At 45.0% G+C, this 21,838-nt stretch overlaps 1 protein-coding gene across 1 annotated transcript in view; it reads right to left on the bottom strand.

The window, feature by feature from the left end:
• Positions 1–13,355: 13,355 nt before the first annotated feature.
• The window catches only part of FAM175B (family with sequence similarity 175, member B), a 17,411-nt gene continuing 8,928 nt past the window's right edge, over positions 13,356–21,838 (bottom strand). The window contains 4 exon segments of the mRNA XM_009867003.1: positions 13,356–14,320; positions 18,457–18,571; positions 21,067–21,151; positions 21,787–21,838. The exon segment at positions 21,787–21,838 is cut by the window's right edge and continues 31 nt beyond it. Of these exon segments, the coding sequence (XP_009865305.1) occupies positions 13,854–14,320; positions 18,457–18,571; positions 21,067–21,151; positions 21,787–21,838 (719 nt within the window). The 3' untranslated portion in view covers positions 13,356–13,853.

Here is a 21,838-nt window from a genome sequence, read left to right as displayed (position 1 = left end):
ACGAGCAGAGTCTGTTTCCAATGTGACCTATGTCCGTTGGGAGAGTCACTGAGGTCCAGGAACACAACTCACCCTCACTCCTGCTCACCCCTGTGAAAAGCCACACAAATCGTTCAATTTGCCACCTCGGTGGAGCCTGCTTTTCCCTCACCACCTGCTGTCTGAAGACAATTCCTGCAAACCTCTTCAGCTCCGCTTGTATGTCTTCACACCATCCCCTGGTGCTCAAGTTTGGGAGAACTTCAGAGGAAGAGGAGCAAGTTGCACGAGGCTTGTCCTGGGTGAGCCAAGTCCAGAGGGTTAGCTCAGATAAATTCGAGCCTGCTTCCCCGTGCTGGAATTGAATCATCGCTCAGCAGAGAAAATTAGGGAAGAACCAGCTGCATCCTGCTCCCTGCCTGGCTCGCAAGCCGTGGCTAACTTAATTTCATCCAGCCATGCCTGGAGCTGCAGGTCAGCTTCCAGTTCCATGCCTTCACCAAACCAAAACAACAAAAATCCCCTCAAACAACAACAACAACAAAAATTATTTCAGGCTTTTTACTAAATCAAGACAAATACGTATAAAAAGGATGGATACAAACCCATGAGGGGACAAGCTCTTTAACAGATGGGTGAAATCTCTCTGAAGTGGCTTTGCTGCCCCACACAGCTTCACTGAGTGCCCTCACTTCCCCGTGAGTCCTGTGAGGCCATCTCCAACACAATCCTGCTGGAGAAATTTAAAAAGAAAAAAGATCTTTTTCTTTAAAATGACTGAGTTCTGGTGATTTAGGCTGTCTCTGCACGCCCGTGCCATCAGGAGCATTCCCTCCTCCCCCAACAAGGTATTTCAGCAGTCCCTTAAGCCTCCTGCTTTCAGTAAAATAAGATACGAATATTTCCAACGCACTATAGGAAAGAAAAAGCCAACCAACCAAAAACCACCCCAAACCAACCCTGTTCAGCATCGACACAGCCTCTCTGGTAAGCAGGTCAGAGCTGTTAGCAGATAAGCAGGAACAAACGGAGATTCAGCCGTGCCCTCACACTGCCGGGGCTGGGCTTGGAATGCAAACCCCCGGCTGTCATTCTTGTGCTTGCAGGAAAAAGCAAAGCACATGCTGGGATGGAGCCTGGCTTCGGTCTGCTTCAGGATTTATCTCATGTGGAAAGCACACACAGGGATGTCCCGCAAGGAGAAACATGCCTGGGGATACCCAGCCCTCACGCAGGAGAGAGCGACGCATCTTCTGAACCCACCCGCGCTGCTGCCCAGCCCGTGTGCCCGCATCCAACCGCCCCGGGCCCGGCACACAAAAAGTGAGAGCAGAAGACGCCAGCGGTGTCACGGTAACAGCGGGATGCTCCCACAGCACTCAGCATCTCCCCATTTCACCTTGGGGAATCGCCCATCTGGGGTCTCTCGCTCCCCAAAATCTGCATGGTGCCGCTGCGGGAACGTAAGAGTGTGGGGAGATTGCGTGCGGCCAGGAGAGGCCCGGATGGGATGACAGTGCTTGGAAGCAGGAGGTGAGAGGCGATTAGCAGGACAGCGCGCCCAGGAGACGTTAATCCCACAGCAATAAGCCTTTGCGGAGCAGCGGGGGCATCGCTCCCGCCCAGCGCCGCCCAAGACGGGGTCAACGGCCACATCCTCGGCAGACCTGGCGTGACCCCTCTCAAGCTGCTACAGCGGAAGGATAAATTACTCTGTGCTCAGCGCTGGGAAAGGGGACGTTTTCAGTCTTTGAGTGTCTTACGCTAAACGTCACGCCTGCCCCCTGCAAGGCACGGCACACGTGTTCAGGTTAAGTGCTCAGGAAGAAGTTGTGCGATGCAAACCCATCACTGCCGCAAGCACAGCTCCCTCCTGCCCTCATGGCGTGAGACCAGCAGGGGTGTTGGGGGTTTTCTGTGCAGAAAACTGGCTTGAGAACGGCTGTTGGTGGCCTCAGCCAGCCCCGCGGTGGAAGAAGGCTCCAAAATCTTCGGTCACCAGGAAGGCATCCCGCCACGTGCCCTTGGGCACCTCCTAGGATTAGGAAGGAATCGGCTAAAACTAAAGTTTAAGAGACACACCATGCATAATCTTCGGTCACCAGGAAGGCATCCCGCCACATGCCCTTGGGCACCTCCCAGGATTAGGAAGGAATCGGCTAAAACTGAAGTTTAAGAGACACACCATGCACGTTAGGTTTGCAGAGCTTGCCCAGCTCAGGGCAGAGCTCCCAGGTTAAAGAGAAAAAACTCTGCCTCCTCAGCTCCCGCCTGCTGGGTGGATGTGGCTCTTGGCCAACAGTTTCCCTGCTGAAAGCAGGAGAAAATCTGCACGATTCCCCAGCATCGATAACTGGTCGGCTCATCCTCGAGGAGCAGCAGGGGTGAGAAGGGAAGGTTGCTCCGGGGAGATCTGTAGGACTTGGTTACTCACAGAGCAGCATCTGTCTCCTGCAAAAACAGCAGGTGCCCTCCCATCTCCACAAGCATGACAACAAAAAAAAAAAGGAAAAAAAAAAAGAATCAGGTTTGGGAGCAGATAAAAATCAGCTTATGAAAGGCAGAAAAGATTGCATGAGTGACATTTTTCAGAAGAAAATTAAAAGCAAAGCCCTTCTTGCTGCCATTAAAAGCGCAGGCTGTTGCCATCAGATGTCAGTTCATGAGCAATGTGCTTTGGCACCAGCATCCTGCTGAGCTCCTGCTTGGCCCACCTCAGTGGTGGATAAAGCCACAGCTTTACACCCCTGAGGGCTCAGCTGCTGCTCCAACAGCCGCTTCATAAAAATATATATATGTGAAAAAAAGCATGGGCTGAAAGCTGTGTGCTAGATGTGCACCCCACAGCAGCAAAAACACCACTTTGCAAGCAGGACTCCCTCTCAGCTACACCTGATGCTTTCTTTCCACCTGGAAACGCTACTGGGTTTCGTTTCCCAAAATTTTAAATCGAATTGTGAAAATATTTTAAAGGAAAATTTGTGGGTTTGCAGGTGACTCAAAAGAAAAAACTAGGTTGCAAGACTCTGAGATTTGCTCTGTTCCAAATCGCAATCAAGGTATTGAGTCCTAAGAGACTCGCTCGCTCTCTCAAACAAATACAGAATAAAGCCTAAGAGGAAACAAAAATAAACAGATAGCCTTGAAAATAACTCAGCATTAATAAAGCTTTAGAAGGGATTAGGCTAAGCTTGAAAAAAACCCACATTTAGTTTGACTCAGCAGCTTGTTTGGGTTTTCCTTCAGACTACAGCAAGCTGGTAACCGATCGCTCTGCTTGCGGAGGGCAGCTCTGTGAGTAAGAACCTGCCTGATCCAAGGTCTTATAAAGACAGATTTTTAAGCTCTTCCAAGCAAGGACCAGTCGAACAAAAGAGGGATGAAGGGAGAGCAGAGAAAGCCTCTCGCCCGTAGAGTGGGGCAGCGGGGAAGGGAGGCAGAGCACTTGTCCTGCAGATGCACTCAGCAATCCCATCCCTCGAACTTTGCAGCGCACTCAGATCAAACCTAACTGTGAAATGGGAAAAAATCGAATCAAAAGAGTTGTGCTTAATGACAAAGATGTGAACAGTAAACCCGAGAAAATGGCTTTCGAGCCAAGTGGAAAAGCCATGTGCTGTGAAATCAGGGTTACGAGGCACTCGATACCAACCCATTTCTCGTGCTGAGGAAGGATTCCTCATATGCGATTCCCAGGAGCAAAGGATGAAACAAGCCACGGCGGAGTTTCTAGGACAACTAGATAAAGGGAATCGCTTGGCTTTCCATGCGATGCTGGGTATTACGAATCTGGATTTCAGCTGATACAGGCTATAACCTATCTCGGCTTCAGCTGAAGATCAAAGCAATCCCACCGCTCTGCCTCCTCTGCCGCCGTTGCTCCGGTGTTACCAAGGGACTTGCTTCACGGTGGCGTCTGGCACGGGCACCTCCTGATGTCTGGAAATCGTCGATTTTGAAGGGAGCAAGCCCGTCAAAAGCCCAGGGGTTAATTCAGCACCGGCTGCTTTTCGGATGACCCTCCTCACAACACTGAAGGCCAAGGCTGTTTTGTAAACCTCGCCAAATCGATTGCCTCCCTCGGGAACGTCAGCACAGAAGTAATGACCGAGATAAGTCCCATCCCCTGTCCCCATCGATTGGACACAAAGCATCTACACACAGCGTAGAAATGATCGCTCGCTGCTCAATATTTTTTTAGTGCCTGCCCTGCTCTGAATTGCAAGCGCTTTGATAAATGGACTGAGAAGTTCCCTGGCTCCTCTGCTGCATGGGTAAGTAGCTCAGCATGGACTACCAAAAATTACAAGAGTGATTTTTCACAGCAGTGCTCACTGAATCACTGCTGAAGCATCTACACCTTTTCCCCACACCGCAGCAGAACCTGCGCTTTTCATTTCACAGGCTTCCCAGCTCTTCCAGCACCAAGCTATGGGTATCTTATCGGAGACAGGCTCAACAGGCAGAGCTGGAATTTAGGTATAAAGGCTTGATTTAAAGATTTTAGCCCCAAATCCTCAACTCAGCAGGATGTGAGCACGCATTTCCTTGCCAGCACCCTGTGGGAGAGCAGTTAAAATGGCAATAGCAGTGCTAGGCTTCATGCATCCCATTATCATGTGCCTGTTTTTATTTCCTAGGTTGGTCTCACTGGGTTAGGATCCCTTAAAATGTACCAAAGCCAACACCTCATCTGGATTTGGACAATTAGCAACCACATACAAATGGCAGAACAAGAGCCACCATCGCCCTCCTTGGCCACCTCTGCTGAGCAGCCAAAGGACTGACTAGAAATAAGAGTCGGTGACAAACCTGCTGCTAAAATAACAGCTTCAGTCCCACCCAAGTGTCTGGGTCAGGCATGTGTAAGCACAACCAGCAGATCCCTTGTCCTACTCTCCAGTGGGATGAGGAGTGTGAGGGCTGTGTGAGTCCAGGAGCTCGGTCCTCCAGTCAGGCTATCTGCTCATTTTTCTGCTAAAGGATTGGAAATTTGAGGCAGGATCTGGGATTAAAAGAGCCAGAGGTCCTCCCTGCTGAAGACAGTAGGTCTTCCTTGCTGAAGTGAGCGGGAGTAGTATTCTCCATCCTCCTAAATTCTCATGATCCTGTTTGCATAGTGGAGAAAGTTCCCATTTTGCAGCTCCGACAGTCATTGGTGCAACTGTTTTCTACTACTGTAACGTGCTCTTTGTTAAAGTAACTCCCTGTGGTTTCTCTGGGCTCCTTGCATTACCCAACCACCCTCAAGCAGCAGAGATAGTGCATTTCTCCTGCTCTCTGAGAGCTTATGGAGTCCATCACAGATCCATCATGCAACCAGGCAATATTAGAGGACAACAAGCAACCTGCGCAGTGGTGATTACCAAAACAAAGAACCAGAGAATGCTAAGAGTTGGAAGGGATCTCGAAAGATCATCCAGTCCAGCCCCCCTGCCAGAGCAGGACCACCCAGAGCAGGTCACACAGGAACGTGACCAGGCAGGTTTTGAAAGTCTCCAGAGAAGGAGACTCCACACCCTCCCCGGGCAGCCTGGGCCAGGGCTCCGGCACCCTCACAGGGAAAAAGTTTTTCCTAATGTTTTTGTGGAACCTCCTGTGCTCCAGCTTGTACCCATTGCCCCTTGTCCTGTCATTGGACGTCACTGAGCAGAGCCTGGCTCCATCCTCCTGACACTCCCCCTTGACACATTTATACACATGAATGAGGTCACCCCTCAGGCTCCTCTTCTCCAGCTGCAGAGCCCCAGCTCCTTCAGCCTTTCCTCCCCAGGGAGATGTTCCATCCCTCCATCATCCCTGGGGCTGCACTGGGCTCTCTCCAGCAGTTCCCTGTCTCTCTGGAGCTGAGGGCCCAGAACTGGACACAACATTCCAGATCTGGCCTCACCAGGGCAGAGCAGAGGGGCAGGAGGAAGGCCTGAGGAGTCTAGTTTTACAAAGACAGACAGGGAAAAATTCTTAAATTCAGGCAGGAATTGTACCTCTTACCTACCAGAGGGGCACAGGTGATTGAGTTGGGAGGCATGGGCAGGTTCATCCTGCAAGAGACAACCAACACCTCCTGCACCGTGGCCTCAGGTGGCCATCAAAGCTTTCTGTGACAGCTTTGTATGGTGTTTGAGCCCCTTAGGTGGAAGGGCAATGCTGCAAAAAATGTCCTCAGCGCGTTAGGAATTGCAGTGCAAGAGGCAGACCGTGAGGAGAGACCGTGGGAAGACTCACCCAGTGCTCAGTTAGCACCTTGGGAATCACGGCTCCCACCTTCAGCTCCGTGGCCGATGCACACTGGTACCCATCAAAAAGTTCAGCATTCTGTTCTTTCAAGTGTTCAGGCTGCATTAAATTTAACATCACTACGATAAGAGTTATTATTATCAGGTGGCAGCTGGTTTAATAACCTCCAAGTCAGCGAAGCATTCGTCGCTCTGCACGCCAAAACCTTCGTATTATTTTGCTGGCGTGACAGCCAGCGAAACGAATGGTCCAGACCTGCAAGGTCTCAGATTAACGAAGGGGTGAGAGGTTTGGATGCCAGCTGGAATCTGGTCCAAAATAAAATCTCGTCACGTCACTTTACTGCTGGTTGAAGTTGGGGAGAGCCATGGCTCCATCTCCGGATGTTCAACAGGCAGTTGGGTTTGGGTTCCCACTCCTCTAAGGTTTCTCCAGGATTGGGCTGCCTTGTCCTCAAACTACTTATCTCCCACACGGTTCCCACATGACTCTACATTTCTGCTACATTCCTGAACAAAACAGCGATCAGTACATCAGTGCACAGAATTTATCCCTTCTCTATCTTCACCAAATCTTGGGAACTTTTTGGGTCCAATTGATTCTCTAAGAAACCTTTCCCCTCCTCACCTGTATAGTTTTACTTTTGTGCTTTGGCAAATTGAGAAGGGGAAAAAATAAATACCTAATCTAGCCTTCCAGCTTATTTTAGACACATCTCCCTGGTAGGTGAGGAAACGTCTCAGAATTATGCACTGCTTGCTTAATCCACAGCGCGCTTAAGGAAATACATTTGAGCTGGAACTTTTCTGTCTAAAACCAGTCAATTTGACCATCAAGATTCAATAACTTTGTAGTCTGTGCACAGGAATCTTGCCTTGAGAGGCTACACAGCATCCCAAGGACCATGACAACCACACTCCAAGATACAGAAGACAGTAGAAACTAACCTGTCAAAATCCCCCAGTAAATAAGACAAGGGGCTCACAGAAGGCAAATCCACAAAAGAGATTTGTTTCCTGGTTCACAGTAATGAGGCAAAGCTGTGCTTGGGCACTTACTGGTCTTCATACCTTGAGGTGTCACAGGTGGAGGACCCTGGTTCTGCCTTTCGCTGGTAAAAAAAGCAGAGTCACTCTGGTGCTGATTCGCCCAGCACCAGGAGAAACACCATGGCTGGACAGAGGCAAGTCTCACGTGAGCATCACCCCATTTTAACGGCTTTTAATGAAATAAAAGTCCTAAACCGCCCAATTCTGACTATAGGTAACACCAAACAGCAGAGCTATCCCCGTATTTTATGATTTATGAAGCAACTGCTTAAGACAGAACTGTTCTCTGTAAGCAAGCGTCTGCACTTCACGTTAATCGAGCGTGAGGTATCCAGACAACCTCACAGCAAGGCACTACATGATGGAAGATTAAATTCAAATCTCTCTACAGCTTGCTTAAGACAAAAACTAGCTGAACAGCAAGCAGAGCCTTCAGTGCTGCCTTTCAACCAGGAATTCTTGCTGTAACTAGAAAGCTACAGCCACAGCATTTGAGCAATATAAGTTTAAGGAGCTTTTTCCATGAGACTTGAATAAGAACGTTTTATTTAAGAAGGCTCAGTTTATGGTTAAAATTAGCCATTCCTTTTTGGTACTAGAGACCACCAATGATCTCTGCTCACAGCTTTGAGATGGCAGTTGCAGCAGGCTCTCGCTCTTGAAAAAGTGTTAGAAATCACAAACTGGCACAAAAAAAAATTGTTGGAACAATCCCCATGGTGGAAATAGGCCTTTTGAAGGGAAAGCCCTTAGCAGTACTATTTTTCCTCCTTTGGAAGAAAACGTTTGCCCAAGGAAAATCACTGAGTAGGAAAATAACTCTGGTAAGTTAAAAACAAAAAATAAAAAAATTGCTTTTAATGGAAGAATTTCAAAATGCCTGTATGTTTATTCTATTACTAACCCGTCTCTTGAGGATTTTTAGATTTTTTCTTTCCTAACACCTTCTCCAAAATAAAGCCAGAGGAACTAAGTATATGGTACACAAACCCACACGAGGAAAATGTCCTTGGTCATAGGTGACTACCAAGAGCCCTGGAAATGGCAGAGCCACCCAAAACGCCTTGTGCACCACGGGGCCTCGGGAGAGCCAGAGATAATTAATGCAAAACCCCAAAGCAACCTGCAAACGCTGCAGAACCAGCAGCTTTCCCAGCCTCGGTGGCCTCGAGCTCCTCCGGCCGAGCTCAGCGGATATCTGTTCCCTAATAGGCCTAAAAAAAGCAATAAGGTATTTTCTTTTCTCTGGATAATGCCTAGGGAAAAGAGAAGGAGCTTCAAGTTAACACCTTGTTTAAAGAGGGAAAACCAACGTTCTTCGATTTCCACTGGCACGCAGCCTGCTGCAGGATTTAATCCCGACCCACCTGGATCCAGTATTAGCGTCAACAGATAGCGACGTGATTGCGACGAGTCCCTTCTTCCACGAGGGTAGCTCTTGCTGCTGAGGCTGACCTGCTTTAACATCCCACTTCACGTACAGGACTTTCCCCAGGAAGCTGAACCTGAAATTCTCTCAAAATAAGGAGGTCGAGCTCCTAACGCACACTTTACCGAGCAGCTGGAGTGCAGGATTTGTCCCTCTGGCAGTGAAACGGAGCCCCAGGATTACCCCCACCGACCACACAAACCACTGACCTGCCTTGAGGGTCCTTTGCTCTCCAAGGGGTTTGCTAAGTGCTCCCGGCCAAAAGACAATGTGTGCTCCAAAGGATTTAAAGGCTTTGGATGTAATTAAAGTATAATTACCATCAGATGTATGGAAAGTGTAGAAACTTAGCTTTAAAAAATAAAAAAAAAACAAAACCAAAACCAAACCCTCAGACAGTTATTTCATCTGAAAGCAACAGTACGAGAATGAGAGCAGTGAAAGACCTTGTAATCTTACCAAGGCAATTACATACCCCCAAAACGATGCGCCTGAAGCACCAAGATTAGCAGCTGCTCCCTGTATGAAGGTGCAAAGACCATCCTTAGGCTGTTCTGGATCTAGGCAGGAAACAAAGGTCTTTGTCCGTGGTCTGTGAAGAATCACAGTCAGAGAATCATAGAACAGTTTGGGTTAGAAAGGACCTTAAAGATCATCTCGTTCCAACTCCAGACCCTTGGCTGCCATTCCTAACTCAGTAAAATCTGAGCATCACAGCCCCGCTTCCGAGTAACACCAAGTTTTTTTGCTTGTTCTAGTTCCTCTGTCCCACCCAAACAGCAGTCAGCCCGCACCTCCTCAGTTCTGTTTGAAGCTGGTACGAGACAGCCCTCTCTGCTTCCAGCAGCGAGAACAACACAAGCCCTTCCCAGGGAGGAACCTGCAGGTATTTTCGGTCACAGCAAGGGAATCTCTTTTTCTCTCTTGTTAGCAGCTTCAGCTGAAATGCTGCCAAGCTTATTTACAGGTAAGTAAGAGTGAAGCTTAAGAAAACACAGGAGTCAACAATTTGAAGAAACATTCTTACACTTTCCCAGGTGAGGTGTGAAACATGAAGCAGGTGAGAAGCTTGGCAGGAATCCTTCAAAGGTGACAAATACAAATTTGAGCACTGAGATGCCGGAGTCACTGCTCTGACCACAGCCCAGAATAGCTGTCCAAGGACTTAGCAATGTACTAATAAAACTGTAATTAAGCTTGCTTTCTGCCTAAATCTATAAGCTACAGAAGTGAGCAGTGTGAAGGCATATGTACACGCAGATACACACACACACGAGCATACAACGGAGCAATGTGCACATGAAACCGCCATAGTGTTATGCACCGAGAGAACCATAGAATCATTATGGTTGGAAAAGACCTTCAAGATCATCAAGTCCAGCCGTCATCTAACTCTGCCAGGCCCACTCCTAAACCACTGCCCCGAGCACCGTATCTAGGCGGCTTCTGAATACATCCAAGGGTGGCGATTCCACCACTTCCCTGGGCAGCCTGTTCCCCTGTCTGACAACCCTTTCAGTGTAGAAGTTTTTCCTAATGTCTAACCCAAACCTTCCCTGGCGTAACTTGAAGCCATTTCCTCTCATCCAGTTGGTTGTACCTTGGGGGAAGAGACCAACATCCACCTCTCTACAATCTCCTTTCAGGCAGTTGCAGAGAGCAATAAGGTCTCCCCTCAGTCTCCTTTTCTCCTGGCTAAACAACTCCAAGTTCCTCAGCCTCTCCGAATAAGATTTATTCTCGAGACCCTTCACCAGCTTTGTTGCCTTTCTCTGGACCTGCTCCAGCACCTCAATGTCTTTGAAGCCAGGGGAAGATTCTTGTCAGAGGAAGCCAAGGAGGTCAACACCTTTCACCCCATCTACAGACCGCTCATAGGCAGCGACAGGAGAACCAAGGAAGTCTGTTGTCAAAAAGCTTAAAATAAACCTTGCAGGTGGGAAAAAGTTACAGACTGACAAATCAGAGACAGACAAAGGCACCTTTTCATATGAGATGACCTAAAGGAACAGTGGCCCAGCACGCTTGCTCATTTGCAGGGGTTCACCCAAACCCAAGAAATTCCATGACCGTGCACCCTCTGCACCGAGAGGAGTTTCCCTCCGGCAGCAATTACAAGCACGGGGAGGTGGATAGGACAGAAGATGCTGCTGTCAGTTTGACCCGAAGTCAAATCGATTTCTTTACACGCCACCAACTGCTATAGTCAAAGGTGTTAAGTGTAAATAAAAGGAGCTAAGCAAGAGAGGGTACTGATCCGATCCTGGACAGTCTGGAGCATCTCGCCACCTCACAGGAAATCGGATCAGTCTTCGCTTACCTTATTTTGCTGCTACACGAAACAACAGCTTCCCTCTGAACTTTTAACTCAGGACAGGTCAGAGCCAGCAAAACATCCTGCAGGAGTTAGGAGATGGTAGACAAGAATACAAAACCTGCCTAGAGCCAAAATTAAAGATGCTCATGGTTCTTTCTGCCAACACGCACCATTCTAGAAGCAAACAGAAGACTTGGAGACTCACATAGTGCCAGTCCTGGGTGACCTCAGAAATATTTGCTGAAGCTTCCTTGTGTAAGCATATGTGATCGTCCTAACTTATTGAGACTTCCCATATGGTACAATCCCCTTCTTCTAGCTACCAACTACTGAGAAGGGGACGGGGAAGAAAATCAAAGTAAATCTGGAAGTAAAGGGAACAGCAATTGTAGGTCTCTCACAAGGACAAACCAGAAAATGTTTCATTGTACCAGTGAAACTACAGGATTTTGCACTGGAAGGCACAGATGCCAGTTTTTAGCAGCTCTTCTTCGATGCCACCTACCTGTGAGAGAGTGGACAGGTCTTGCTGCTGGGTTTTGTGCTCCTGAGAATCACCAAAAGAAACTCTGCAGGAGTCAGACGTGGAAACCTTTAACTTCATGGGTGTGAAGCTCCGGTTTTCTTTACTGTTAAAGCTGCTCCCTATGGCCTTCAGACGGATCACAACCCAACACCACTATTTTTAACAGGACTGTATCAAAATCTGCAAAGTCCATTGATGTGTATTTTTCACAGAATGTTTTCTGAATTAAAAAAAATTAAATAAACTATATCCTTTGTTCTTCTGAGTGAGCAGTTACAGTAAACGAAGGCACCTGCAGACAGGCAAGGGCCAGAGGACACAATTACACACTCATTTCACCTACATGTTATGTGTAAAACCAAGCAGAACTTAAGACATTTTTTTGTCATTAAAAGATTCCAGAACTCAAGGATTTTTGTGCCAACAAAACTGTAAGATTGTGCGGCAGGTGTGCAATATCCAGGTTTTTTTAGTGCTACCCCCTTCCACCAAATCCCCCTCTTACTCTGGCGAGTTACTTCACTGACACGGAACCTGAAAAATATTAAAATCTAAGTTACAGGATTAAATAAGATTTTATTGTCACATTTAACTGCTTTGTCAGAGATGTACATTTTGCAGGTTTCTGCGTGGAATAAAAATAAAACCAGTAGTTGCCATCTCTCGTTGGTTCCTATTTCGACACCCCCCCCCCTTAGAGCACTCTAAGTGCCAGAGCAAGTTCTCCGGTCAGTGACACTCGAAGCCGAAAACACGTGAAGTTAAGGCTAAATGAGAACAATGTCAAATAGTTAAAACAGCCCACTAGATGTTTAAAGGTAGAAAACACCCGACAGAAGAGTGGCAACTGCAATATCTGGGTTTTTTTCTCCCCCCACAAGGTAATTTTCCTTAATTTAGTACAGGTGAGGAGAGGCTAACAAACAGCCTTTTGCCTACACACAGAATACATACTGGAATTTTCGTCTTTTGTAAATCCAATATATTTAAGCTTTTCAATGACTGCTTTGTTCTTCTGGGTGTAAACCAAAGAAGTGGTTATTCACACCTCCAAGTGATAAATGCTTAAGATAACCTCTTTTTAAAATATGTATTTTCTCATTTACAGGGCAGGGATCAAGTCCAATAATACAAACTTCTTAGTGGCACAATTTCACATATTTTGGGCAACATCAGCGTACAAGCGGTATTTAAATAAAAATAAGTGCATCCAAACATGAAATTCTCTAAATATACCACACTTCATTTATCCCAAATGGCAGTTTCCTGACAAGAGCTGTAATTCAAATTAAAATAATCGTTTACACATTTCACCCAGAGGAAAAGAGGTAATAAACCCAGGGGACTCTCCAAAACAATCTTCTCCTACCCTATTCCCCTATTTATCACATACAGTAACTCATCTAGAAGCGTAAATCCAGTATTCAAATGCAGATAAAACGCAAGAAGCAGTCTCTGATGTTTGCAATTTGCAGGCTCCAAAGTCCAATCATGATGGAATTTACTACTTCTGTCAGTCATTTACTCCTCTATGTGCACTTTGTATTTATGCTAAAATAACAAGTGAGACAAGAAACGAGGCTAGCGTGGCGTAAAGTCATTGTAAACCCGGCGAGACCAGAAGAATTATATTTTATGACATTCATTTGGATGATGATTTACCAGTCATCCCGCCCACACCCTTTACAGAAATAAAGGCAACCATCATTGTAAGTGATACACACATTCTGCTAGTAAAAAAAAAAAAAAAAAGCTGAAACGAACCCCTTCTCTGTTAAAAGAACATGCCGATAGAAGAAGGTAGATCATATCTGTTCCAATCAGGCTTCTCGGAATTATCAAAATTTCTCTGCTTGCAAAGGCCAATTTGGCTTACCATAGAAAGCTATTTTGAAGGCGGCTGATATATTCATTCCCTTTCAAAAAAATTAAAATTCAAGGCATGATAGTGCAAGAGGTAAGTTTTGATTTGAGAACATTATTTGTTGACTAACTGTGCTTAGTTACCACATCCCAATTTATTGTCTTAAAGAAAATACGGCAACAAAAGCTACAAGATCTCTAGAAATTTCATTTTGCCTAAATTTACCAGTACATCCATGAACCTCATCAGCATTAGTACAACTTGATTATCCTAATGATTCCATTATAAAACTTGCAAAACGTATCACAAGGTGAATAAACCATCTAGTGCAAGTCTTCTACATCTCGTGCGCACAGTCATCCTGCGTAGTTCGTTTCCTCCAGGTTAAATCCCCAAAAATGTCTCTGTAACAATTATGAAAAACAGTGTCATGGGGATTTTTTTCCCCCCTATCAAATCTGAGATGTTTGAGTGTTCCTGGAATCACCGTCGGGATGTGCCGAAGGTCGTGAATCCCTTGTCTGTGAGTATTCACTGTCAGAGGACTCCGTGGGTTCAAGCAAATTTTCATAATCACTGTCTTCTGAGTCGTCAACATTGTCAGCGACCGCTCTTTGGGAAGATGGCATGGACGCTCCATTACCAGAATATTTCAATCCTGCGTTTGTGGAAACGTAACTGGAAGAACCTACTGCTTGAGGTCGAGGCATAAAAACATTGCTTTCGAGGGGACCGTGACCGACAGTACTTTCCTGACTGCTGGGATGGAAATCGGAATACGGAGGCGGAGGATCAGAGACATCCGAATCTTCAAGCGTGCAGCCTTCCACGGCAAATCCAGTGTAGGACATTCGTGGAACAAACATGGGTTCCAAGTTATCTGTCGGCATCTGCCTGCTTAAAATTGCTTGCTGCATTCCTACAAAAGCAGAGAACATGGGTGTGCTTAACGCCGGCTTTGCAACATGCTTGACGTAACCTAGTTGTAGCACACTGCACCCACCCAGCCCTTCGCTGCTCTCTCTCCTTTCCTCCTGGTTGCTACTATGAGACGCTCATCCCCGGGATTGCTTTCCAGGCTCTCTTCCTCTCAGTCTCCACTACTTGTCTTGGGCAATTCTGATTTTCGTATCAATAACTATATATGACACTAACCTCACGTCAAACCTTGTTCATGACTACATCCTACCCCGAGCTTGACAGAGCACCTTCCCTAAATCTAGCAGCGCACATATGAAACTCGTCATAACTCATTTACCCCAGCAGGTCCGACTTACAAAACCAAAATGTGTCAGAAAGCAAACAAACTAAGTGCAAGCGTGCTACATTTTCACAGAATCACAGAATTGTCTACACTGGAAAAGATCTTCGAGATCATCGAGCCCAATCATTAACCTGACGCTTCTATTTGAGTAACTGTACAGTTAGACGCTTGCTATAAATAAGTTTTTCCACTAAAGACAGTCTCTTTCCAATGTGTTGGCTTTTTTCCTCTTTTCCAGGTGGTGTTAACAATCAAGGCAAGACTAAAAGTCATAGATATATTACACCTTTAAGGATTTCACATCTTCTCCATGTTTCATAATGAATAGACAGCAACGCAGGCACTGTCAGGATTAAAAAAAAGCAAAAAAAAAAAGCTGGAGAACTGGTTAAAGAACAATTACAATGATTAGCAGTCACCTTGGAAAGATACATCAAGATGAAGCTCTCACAGCTCTGCACTCCAACTGGACTCGCATTAACAACCTAAATGATGGAATTTAATCAGCACGTGCTTATTAAAATTACAGACGGTGCTATGCTAGTAATAGCTGCAACCACAACCGAGTATCAGAACAGGAATTTGAAAGTGATCTTAGTATGAGATGATTTGGAAAACAATTTAAGGAATACATGCGCAGAAATAAAGAACTGCACAAACTGCAAGACGGGGAACAGTTACATCCTGCTGCAGAGAAGAAACTCGGGTTTACCGTTGATTTTTCTAAACTATAAATATCGACACGCGTTAAATGTACTCAGCCATGGAGAAACAGGTGAGGATTATTTCAGCAGGTACCGTAATGGTTAAGACTACAACTGGGATACTGTATTTAATTTTGAGCACCGCAGTTTTAGACACAGGGGCGAAACTGGAGAAATTCTACAAAAGAAAAGGGCTCATTACAGATCTAGGTATCACGACCTAAGAGGAGAGACTGTAATAACTGGGATAATTAGAGGAGACTGAGGACACAGTTTCAGTCTTCAAACGTGCCTAAGAGGCTGCTGTGGAAAGGTAAGCAGGAGGCAGCTTCAATTAGAGTAGTATACATCAGACATGAGGAAAAACTTTTTTTGCAAGAAGGTTTGTTAAGCCCTGAGAGAGATTTACGTTTTCGACTGGTTTCTAACTGGTTATTGTCCTCCAAACAGCTGTTTGAATTGACGCCGCTACACGTAAAGCTACCTGGGATAAGACAAAACGGTATCGGCTCTACTCACTGTAAGATCGTACTTCTGGAAAAAGCAAAAATCAAGGCTGAAGAGTTCCTTTAATCGAGTCAGTGAGGTATCTCTTCAGTAATAAAAAGAGCATATTCCCTCAAGCGGCCACATAACAGCACTCCAGGCTTGGTCCACCACAGGAGAACTGCTGCGGTGGGAGATTTCCTGACACCTGGGAAGTGCAGGGCGCTCACGATACCCCAGAGCCCGCTGCTACACGTGCAAAATCATTTCAGTGATCTGTAAGCAAAGCCTCAGCTGGCTTTCATTCTGCAACCTTAAAGCCATAACCTGGTAACCAAATATTGGTCAGAATAACAGGCTTTCACACACCACTACCGCGGGGATTTGAATCACATGCTCCCTTTTCCTCCCATTAAAACCGAGGAAATGCTCCCGATGTTGAGAAAGTGAGAGAACAGAAGGCCAGCTTCAGTATTTAGCTACTCACATCTAAAAATATTGCAGGGATACAAGCTGCATGTTTTCGTGTTTCAGTCCTCTCACAGGATTATCTGCTCTGGCATAAATTTTCAGCCCAGCATTTGCATCTGGTAGTATCTAGAGGCTACCACCGACTGCTCTTCTTCCTCCTCCTCCTCCTCCTCCATCTTTTGCCATATGGGCTGGCAACAGCTCCAGTCACACTAAATACCCATCTCTGCTTCTCCACAGCTCGGGTAGTAGCAGCTCCCTGGTGGTTTCATCAGCAGTGATTCACACCACTTGTACCTTTCCCATGATCTGTGGCTGTTGCTGGCTCCTTTACCTTATTTTTGAGGTTCAGAGAAGGAAAAACCTGGGCTGACAGATCAAACTCAGCGCTAAAACGCTCATGTGACGACAGCACCTTGCTGCCCAGAGAAAATAAAAATATCTAGTGGTAGCAGCAGAGAGGCCTATTGCACAGTTTAGAGTGTTAACCCATCAAGTCATCTTTTAGTCTCAGACACAGCTCTAAATAACAAGATAAAAAATAAAAAACACCTCGTAGCTAAAATTACTAATTTTGGTTATTTGGTTATCACTTCAAAATGTGGAAAAAAGAGGCAGTGTTTGTAATATATAATTTGCTTATGAATTGTTGGGAGGTTTTTTAATATTACTTCCCATTTGCCTATTCTCTGCTTCTACTCTCTCCCGTCAGTCTTCCCTTACACTCACAAATTGAAGTAGATCAGCAATATCTCTTTGGAAAGGTCCGGGCTCTTCGCAAAACCTATCTACTGCTAAGCAGGAGTCTCCTGAAGCCGCACTCGGTTTTCAAGAAGGAGGGACAGTGTGGCAACCAGCCAAACACGTCCACACAACAGGCCTCACTGCAGCTCCTTAATTTTCTTAATCAAAAAAAGATGAACATACACGTATTACTGTCCCCATCAGTCCTAAACACATACTATGAAAACTTATAGTAGTAATCCAGAATGCAGAAGCAACCTTAATAAAACCAGGGATTTTTAATGCGATTTATTTCCCAGCAGAAGTATAATTTCTGCATTCAGAGCTTCACTACAAAGTGAGGACCATCATGCTTGTACAGCCCTGAATAAATCAATGTATTACCAACCTCAGCTTCTCCACAAACGAATCCCCCAACACCCTGCAAGGACAATATTTCAGTGGCTTCATGGAATTAAAACTAATACGGATTGAAATTCCTATCAGTGATGATATGGTACGTGAAATAGGCATGCAAATTCCAACAACATTCTGCATTTAAAGAGTTTCTTCCACTTTCTAGTACGTACTCCTGAAGATGAGAATGACTTCAAAAACAGAGTTTTGGGAAGGTTTAGTTCAATATCGAAAAACAGTACGTTTGTGCTCACCACTAAGCAAATAATGGAAAAAAATGCTGACTAAATTAGGATTCAGTGGGAGAGGAGGATAAAAATGCAGATGGTCTCCTCTAAATCAGTGGTGAAAAAGCCAATAGAGCCACTAAAAGCTGTAAGGGCAAAAAGCTTCTAGACAACACTTTGGATGATCCACAACGTTCATCACTTAAGCACTTGTTTTCCATCACCCAGTTTGGCCGGTGTCCAGTGACATAACTGAGCTCCAACTTCATTGGTGCTGGGCTTGTATTTGGGGACAGGGCTGGGGAGGGCGAAAGGAAATAAAGATTTTTAAAGCCCATTGATAGCTGCTGGCCTGTAATCACAGTGCCCAGTTTCTAGGTAGTACTTCAAAAAGGAATCTCTCTGGTGTTTAGATTTGCTTTTTCCATTCCTGGCTCTGCTCCACTTTTCCTTTCCTGCAGCCGATTGTTTCCTTTGTTATTTCCAGAACTGACTTTCTCGTTCTTTCTCTACAGCTTTGTCTCTCTCCTGTGCTTTAATTTTGTTAGCACTGGGCAACTCCCACAGAAACAGCTGCAGTACTCGTACTTGTACAGTTCAGGTATCATCACAATCTATCACACACCCTCCCCAACGTGATTTTTTTTTTCTCTTGCTACGAGCTCTCAGGAATACAAAATAATTCCACAAAGTGTTCTACCCTTACAGCATCTGTTTCTGAAATAAAAAATTTAAAAAAAAAATAAATTAAAAGGCAACTTACTTATTTCCTGTTCTTTTTCACTCTTCTTTTGTGCAATTTGCCTTTTTAACTTGTTTACGTCAGCTTGAAAAGATTCGACAACACGTTCACTTTTTTCTACGTCTATACATACTGCCTAGGAGAAAAACATAAGATATACAAAGATTTTGCAAAAAATACATAAAATACTTTCATGACAACATTAATAACGCTACAACCAGAGAAGCAGCCATTAAAAACACAGCACTAAGAGCAGGAGTTGACTATACCAGAGCTTAATATTCAGGCTGGAGATCAGTTTCTTTACTCGGGCAAGTAAAATGCCTTACCACTGCCAGTTCCCGACCTCTGCATGATAGAAAAACCATTTCCAAATAATTCAGCATTACAGGATGATTTGCAGTAAGATACAAAGTTAGTTCTTCCTACTTGTTGGAAGAGGTTTTTTTTCTTCTTTCTTTATTTTTTCTTCTCTTTCTTTTCTTTTTTCTTTTTTAAATACACTCTTTTTAGCACAATAACGATGCTATACTAGCATGATTCTAAAACCCAGCATAAATGTTTTTGTATCCCAGTTTGAATTTGGTCCACTAAAAACAGTTGACTCAAGAGGCAACTGTCCCAAGCTGATATCCTGTCTGACACTTCTACTAAATAAACAAGACTCATGGATTTTTCAACAAGATTTCCCTGTAGTAGTTAGGAAATGAATGTGAAATTTTCATAGAAAAAAAAAAAAAAGCAGTTCTGGATAATATTGATTTCTTTTTTAATCTAACCACGTTACACCAAATATTGTTTCCTTCCTTCAGAAATTAAGTATCAGTCATCCTCATTAAACATTATCAGTTTTTAAAAGTACAAAACTCTAGAAGTATTGATGAGTCTTAAACAGCAAGTCACGAGCTGTTTATTCTCCAAAAGGTTACTACTAGTAATCTTACCTACCGAACTGAAGAAACATTAATGATGCTTTCAGTTCCTTATCTAATTTTTAAAAGATTGTAAGTTTAAACCCTTCCCTCCTAATGAATTTGTGAATAACGCCAACACCTGTGGCCCAGCTGCTTTCCCAGAAAACTTATTTCCAGTCCTGTAACATCCTCTGTGAAACAGTCACTTTAAAGATAAGTATTCCTCAAGTTACCTAACACCCAAGTTACTTTTCAGCTCAGTAAACAACGTACAGCAGCACGACCCACATGTTGAATAGCTGAATACACAATGTCACAGCTTTAACAGGTAGGAAGACATTCCCTGACGATGTCACATTTCCCACTTTTCCAGACGCTAATTCAAACAGCAGCAAGAGGACGAAAGAATATAATGTGCTCCTGGCAAAAACAGCGTTAGGGCACAACACTATTAGCTAACGGGACAGATCTCTGAAAAGAAATGTTTGCCTCTCCTGAAGCTGGCACAAAAGCCTCTTCGTTGCCAATCACCCACCTTACAAGGTGGGATCTAAAATACCAGCTTCCCTTGTGAGGAAAGGCTGAAGGAGCTGGGGCTCTGCAGCTTGGAGGAGCCTGAGGGGTGACCTCATTCATCTGTATCAATATGTCAAGGGGGAGTGTCAGAAGGACAGAGCCAGGCTCTTCTCAGGGATGTCTCACGACAGGACAAGGGGCAACAGATGCAAGCTGGAGCACAGGAGGTTCCCAAATCATTACAAAAACTTTTTCACTGTGAGGGTGCCAGAGCCCTGGCCCAGGCTGCCCAGGGAGGGTGCGGAGTGTCCTTCTCTGGAGACGTTCAAACCCACCTGGACGTGTTCCTGTGTGACCTGCTCTGGGTGACCCTGCTCTGGCAGGGGGGCTGGACTAGATGATCTTTTGAGGCCCCTTCCAACCCCCAGCGTTGATTCCCCTGAGAAAGAGCAATTCTCCTGTGCAAGAGGGTCAGGGGATGGCTGGAGCTCTGCTTGCCTTGTTCTCCGCTCCGTGTGCCAACCAGCCGCGCTATGCGGGAGCAGAGACACTCATCCTCCAGGGCTGTGAGGGGACAGCCTGGAAAGCAGCTGTGACCAGCACAACCAGCAGCTGCGTGTGCTCCTGAGGCAGCACAGCTACCTCACTCTTCATACGGGACAAGCCGCGAACTGACAAGCTTACATTTAGTAGATTTGACACTCGAGGCACTTTCAGCTGCTTTGCCACATTTGGAGCAGGATTTGCTCGTGCTTTACACGAAACGTTCACAAGTTTGAACTAACAGATGGAGCTCTGGGCTGTGTGCTACATACCAAGAGCCAGGAGTCATTTTTAAACTCACACAGGCAAGCCTTTAAACCTGCACAAACCCCTGCAGCTTCCAGCAAGGCTTTTCTTCACCACATACTCTTAAAATAGCTCACATCTCCGAGAAATCACTAAGTGTTAAACCATTCCAACTTGCAAAAGAGAAAGAATTGATGATATTTGTACCAACCACTTCCACAGCAGCCCCTGCAAAGGCAGACATTAAACAGAAAACGACACATTTCATTAATAAAGTCACTTATTTTCCTACAGTTTGTAACAAAGTGTTTATGAGCTCTAAAGATTTCCATTTCCTCCACTCCTGGTTTAACCAAAGGACAAACAAAAGATGTCACATACATAGAGGCCAACATTAAGTAGAGGAAGTTACCTGTACTTTTTCCTGAAGTGCATTATAAACCTGATATATAGCCCTGATGTCCTTCATCACCCCATCTTTGTCAAAAAAATCAGTACTAAGAAAAAAGAAAAAGAAATCATTAGTTAGACAACCCAGGTTTCTAGCTCATGCTGCCTTTTGTACTTCTAAAATGTATTTTATTTTACACTGCTAAAAACGTACCATACTCTCAAGACCCACAATTTGGATAGCAGCATATTCAATACCAAAATTTATTCCAGAACAATAAAGTCCCATTTGAATGGGGTGAAACTTGTGCTGAAATCTTATGCACTGTCAACAGTCAGAAGAGCTACTTTGTATTTACAGCATTCAATTAAAATTGCTGAAGAAAACCAACAAGACTTTGACACTTTCAAGTCAGAGTTCAAAGTTTAAATCAAGCTTCTACACAGAATTCCTGGGGAGGGGGCCAGGGGGGTACAAATCAAGTGAAAAAACTCTCCAGCCACAAGTCCACAGCATGGGCTGGTCGTATCAACTCTGCTTTTCTAATTAAGGCACCAAGTCCCCTTTGCTTTTCTAAAAGATTCAATTCTAAGCAGGGGAAAAAGTGCACAAGAAACTGGCCATTCTCTTCCAGAACTAGTTTTGGCCTGCTTGAAATGCGTATTTGTAATATTCTCTGGAAGGTAAGAACATCCACTTGGTGACTGTACTTCATTTGCAAAGTAAAAAAAAAATCCTTACCCGTGTTCCTTAATAACTTTGGCATAACTCTGAGAAGTATTTGGCACTGAAG

This window comes from Apaloderma vittatum, unplaced genomic scaffold, assembly GCF_000703405.1.
Source record: "Apaloderma vittatum isolate BGI_N311 unplaced genomic scaffold, ASM70340v1 scaffold5253, whole genome shotgun sequence".
In the NCBI taxonomy this organism is placed as follows: domain Eukaryota; kingdom Metazoa; phylum Chordata; class Aves; order Trogoniformes; family Trogonidae; genus Apaloderma; species Apaloderma vittatum.
This window is presented reverse-complemented; position numbering and strand designations above follow the sequence as displayed.